This window comes from Myotis davidii, unplaced genomic scaffold, assembly GCF_000327345.1.
Source record: "Myotis davidii unplaced genomic scaffold, ASM32734v1 scaffold497, whole genome shotgun sequence".
In the NCBI taxonomy this organism is placed as follows: domain Eukaryota; kingdom Metazoa; phylum Chordata; class Mammalia; order Chiroptera; family Vespertilionidae; genus Myotis; species Myotis davidii.
Window position 1 is genome coordinate 3,975,283 of NW_006288434.1, and position 5,098 is coordinate 3,980,380.

Below are 5,098 nucleotides of genomic sequence, written 5' to 3' on the forward strand. Positions count from 1 at the left end.
GCCGGGTATTGAGGGTGGAGACCACTCAGGCAGGACTTGGCGACCCGCAGTGGGGCTGTGTGTGAACAGGGACGTGGGCCATTCCCCTGAAGTTTTATATTTTTGCACCTTCGCTCTCAGTGCCCACCAGGCAAGAGCTTACAGGATAAAGAAAATAGGGAACAGAAGAGGTGGAGGGACAAACGAAAAGCTAGGCAAGTCAGGGGTGGGGCTTCGTCAGGAAAGGGGTCTTAGTTCAGAAGGAAGAGGGCCATTGCTCCGGAGAGCACGCAGGCGCCCAGGGGAGCCTGTGAACCGTGTCCTGTGAATTAACATAATGCTCCTGAATCGTGCAGGTACTTGGACCCATCCCTCGACTCCATGCTGATGGACTGCAGAGCAGCTGTGAATCTGATCTACATGCAGGTGAGGGTAACCAGGCACCATCAGAACACCACGTATTATAGGCCACTTGGGTTTAAACCGTTAGAAAAAAAAATTGTAGATAAGAATTCTACCTCCATCAGACCTACACTGCCATCTCCTCCCTAGAGAAATATATATATATAAATTCCTTCTGTCAATTGCTATATCTTCTGTCCATTTTCCTACTAAGGAGGTTTACATTGTTCTATAGCTTTCTATAAATAATATTAACACTCTGCCTCATATAGTGCACTCACTTTTCCTGGTTTGACATATAATATTAACTCTTTGCCTCATATAGGGCACTCACTTTCCCTGGTTTGACATTTACTTGTTGGTTTTGTTTTAGGTGGTTTTTATAGGCAGAACTTTTATATTTTCACGTATGATATATTCCTTCATTATGACATTTTGTCTTTGTATCTTAAAAAGCTATCCCTACCTCAAGATCAGATAGAAAATATTCACCTTTATTTTTTTTTTCTGATTCTTTTGTGGTTTTAACACTTAGATCTTTACACTGGATTTATTTGAATGGGGGGTGTGGGGCAAGAGCTAACTTTACTTTCTTTTCCAAGTGTTCCCAGTTGTCCCCAAACCACCCAACAATCTCTTTCTACTAATTTAAAAAGTAACCTTTTAAAACATACTGGGTATAGTTGGGTCTGTTTTTCTAGCCTTTCATACAGGAGTATGTTTTTGTCAGATGAATTCATTTCTTCTAAGTTTGCTAATTTTGCAATTTGTGTTGTTCTAAGGCCATCCAGGACATTCAGGGAGGATGGGCCAAACCCACACAGGCACAGAGGCAGAAACTAGAGGCTCTCCAGGAAGAAGGCAACCAAACAAAGGTGAACCAAATGCTGCACCAAAAGACATCCCCTTGGAGGGACTTAAAGAAACCTAGCGGACCGGGGCTGTTTCTAGAATTTATAAGCCCACCAAGCACTGAAGACAGCCTTACAAAATGAGAACACTTTTATTGATTTTTCTGATTATAAAATTAAGAAAGGCTTTTTGTTTAAAGATTTTGAAAAATACAGACAATATACTGTGAGTCCTTTATCAAGTTAATTTATACAGACCCTCAACATTTAAAAAATATATTTTTTTTATTGATTTTTTAGAGAGAGGGAGGGAGAGGGCCAAAGAGATAGAAACATTGATGAGAGAGAAACATCGATCAGCTGCCTCCTGCACGCCCCCTACTGGGGATTGAACCTGAAACCCAGGCATGTGCCCTGACTGGGAATCAAACTAGTGACCTCTTGGTTCCTGGATTGATGCTCAACCGCTGAGCCACACCAGTGGGGCTAAGTCTTTATTGTTGAAAGTATTACATGTATCCCTTTCTCTGCCCGCCCCCCCTTGACCCCTTCTAGCCCTCCCTCAAAAAGACGATATTTTAAATTACACTGTTTGCTTATCTTGCTGAGATAGAATTATGTCTTCTCAGCCGAGTTGCTCTTCCTCATTCACCATTCAGGCATCGAATATTTTCATTCTTGCCATTCCTGAGCTCTGTAACGGGAGCAGGGACACATGGTGGACGAGGCAGAAGTGGTCCCTGCCCTGGCAGGACGCACCATGACCTTCCCCGGCCTCGCTGCCAGCGATCACACAAGGCATTGTCCTCCTCCCCATCGTCCAAAAGAAAAAGACACCCTCACGCTCCTCATTTGCATGTGTCCTGCTAGGATGGCCATTGCTTCTCACACAAGGTTTGCCTCTGTTTCAAGTGGCCTTTTGCTTCCTCCTCCCTCCCCTCACCTCCCTTTGGAGCAGTTTCTGGAGCTGTCCCGGGAGGTGCGGCACTATGGCTGCGTGCAGCTGGACCCTTGTACCTGTGACTACCCGGAGCCGGGCTGCGGGGCTGTGCTTTCCGTGGGCAATAACGAGATCAGCTGCTGCGTCACCCTGCCTGGCAGCCAGACCCAGCATGTCGTCTTCCCGATGAGCAGAGTCAAGTGCTGGCAGGTCACCTTCCTGGTGAGTATCTGGCACTGCCTCACCCAGGGCTTCACGTTTCCACTCATGACTGAAGACACTGTTGTTTCTGATATTTTGTTGTCGTTAATCCTCACCAGAGGACATTTTCCATTGATTTTTAGAGAGAGAGTGGAAGGGAGGGGGACAGAGATAGACAGAGAAACATCGATGTGAGAGAGACACATCGAGTGGTGGCCTCCATCCCTGGCTGGAGGTATGTGCCCTTGACCGGAATTGAACCCAAGACCCCTCAGTCCCCAGGCCCGCACTCTATCCACTGAGCCGAACCAGCAAGGGCAAAATCCTATTGTTGCTGGATGACACAGTTGACACGGAGACAGGTCTGCCATTTGAATCAGTTCCTCAAGTGAAGGAGCATCTGAGCCACAGTAGGCATCCCCCGGTGGTCAATCGTATTTATCGCCGGTACAAGTTCCCCACCCAGAGCAGCAGAGACACCCAGCCTCCCACCTTCCAACACCAGGCTTCCCGCTGCTTGCAGGGTGGCTGCAGTGACAACAGCAATAGAAGTAACAGCTCTCATGCATGGAGCACTGAACATGTACTTAGCCCTGACAAGACCTCTCCCGTGGAAAGTGGATGCTGAGCAGTGAGTGGTACTTAAGGATCCCTGGTATCCATCAGACCTACACTACCATCTCCTCCCTAGAGAAACCCCGGTGATCAGGTTCGGTGGGTGCCTACTTTGTACCGGGAGCTATGCGGGGCATTGCCACGTCTATTAATTAAATTCTTAGAAAAACTCAGTGAATTAAATGGAAACTGAGGTTAATTAGTAGAGGACAAACTCTAGTAGAGCAGCCATGGCACCCAGTTATTAAATCCACAGAATCCAAGGGAATTTCTGACCCGGCATAATATTTGACATCTCCCTCCTTTTCCCCCCACCCCCTATTTTTGTGGGCACTTCCCCCTTTAATAATTTTATATATATATATATTATTAATTTCAGAGAGGAAGGGAGAGGGAGAGAAACATCAATGATGAGAGAGAATCATTGATCAGCTGCCTCCTGCACGTCCCCCAGTGGGGATTGAGCCTGCAACCCGGACATGTGCCCTGACCTCCTGGTTAGCCATTCATCCAATGAAGGTATTGGTTGTTTCCAGTTTTTAGCTGCAATGATAAAGCTCCTATAAATATTCCTATATAGGTTATTGTCTGATCACAAGTCTTTATTTCTCTGGTATAAATGCCCAGGAGTGCAATTGCTGTGTCATATGGAAGTTGCATGTTTAGTTTCTTTAAGAAAGTGCCAAATTGTTTTCAAGAGTGGCTGCTTGTACCAATTTACATCCCCACCAGCAATGTGTAAGTAATGTAGTTTATCTGCATCCTCATCAACATTTGGCACTGTCACTATTTTTTATTTTAATTATTCTGATAAGTGTGTAATGGTGTTTCATTGTGGTTTCAATTTGCATTTCCCTCAAGGCTAGTGATGTTGAGCATCTCTTCATGTGGTTATTTGCCATCTGTGTATCTTGTTTTCATATCTTTTTCCCATTTTCTAATTGGACTAGAGCCCCAGTGCATAAATTCGTGCACCAGTGGGGTCCCTTGGCCTGGCCTGCAGTATCGGGCCAAAACCGGCTCTCCAACATCCCTTGAAGGGTCCCAGATTGCAAGAGGGTGCAGGCCAGGCCAAGGGACCCCACCGGTGCATGATCAGGGCCAGGGAGGGATGCGGGAGGGTGGCCAGCTGGGGAGGGACCTTGGGAGGCCTCCAGGGTGTGTCCAACCCACCTTGCTCAGTCCTGATCAGCTGGACCCCAGCAGCAAGCTAACCTACCAGTCGGAGCGTCTGCCCCCTGGTGGTCAGTGCACATCATAGCAAGCGGTTGAGCAGCCTTAGCATATCATTAGCATATTACCCTTTGATTGGTTGAACGACCGACTGGATGACCTGACACTTAGCATGTTAGGCTTTTATTATATAGGATTGTTTTACTGTTGAATTTTGAGAGCACTTAATAAATTCTAACTATTATTCCTTTGTTGAATATATGTGGTTTACATATACTTCCTCTGTAGTTCTTTTCTGTCCTCTTAATAACAGGTCTTTGGCGGAACAAAAGTTTTTCATTTTGATGGAGTCTAATTGATCAGTTTTTCCTTTTATAGATTTAGTTTTCAGTGTCAAGTCTAAGACCTCTTTGCCAAACTCAGATCCTGAAGTTTTTTACCTAGAGTTTATTCCTAAAAGTTTTGTAATTATAGGTTATACATTTAAGTCTGTAATCCATTTTGAGTTAATTTTTGTATAGAGTGTCGATCATAGAACAAGGTTCCTTTTCTTGCTGCTGGGAGTCCAGTTGCTCCAGGACCATTTGTTGGAAAGGCTATCTTTCCACAATTGAATTACTTTTATATCTTTGTCAAAAAACAGTTGGGCATATTTGTGTGGGTCTATTTCTGGGTTCTCTATTCTCTTCCACTGACCTATGTCTCTCTCCCTCCATCAATACCACACAGTCATTCTCTCCCTTTGTAATAACTTTATTGAGATGTAAGTCACATACTATACAGTTCACATAAAATGTACAATTTAATGGCATTTCTTATATTCACAGGCTTGTACCACCATCACCACAATCGATTTTAGACACTTTCATCCCCTCAGGAAGAAACCCACACCCTTTACCTGTTACCTCTCTATCCCCCCCATCCCTACCACCCCTGG

The 5,098-nt window shown here is 45.1% G+C and overlaps 1 protein-coding gene across 3 annotated transcripts in view; it reads left to right on the plus strand.

The window, feature by feature from the left end:
* The window catches only part of SNX31 (sorting nexin 31), a 35,338-nt gene that overhangs the window by 14,985 nt on the left and 15,255 nt on the right, over positions 1 to 5,098 (plus strand). For all 3 annotated transcript variants that reach the window (XM_006760287.2, XM_006760288.2, XM_006760289.2), the window contains exons 6-8: positions 336 to 405; positions 1,164 to 1,256; positions 2,191 to 2,394. In XM_006760287.2, the coding sequence (XP_006760350.1) occupies positions 336 to 405; positions 1,164 to 1,256; positions 2,191 to 2,394 (367 nt within the window). The remainder of the gene's footprint in view (positions 1 to 335; positions 406 to 1,163; positions 1,257 to 2,190; positions 2,395 to 5,098) is intronic.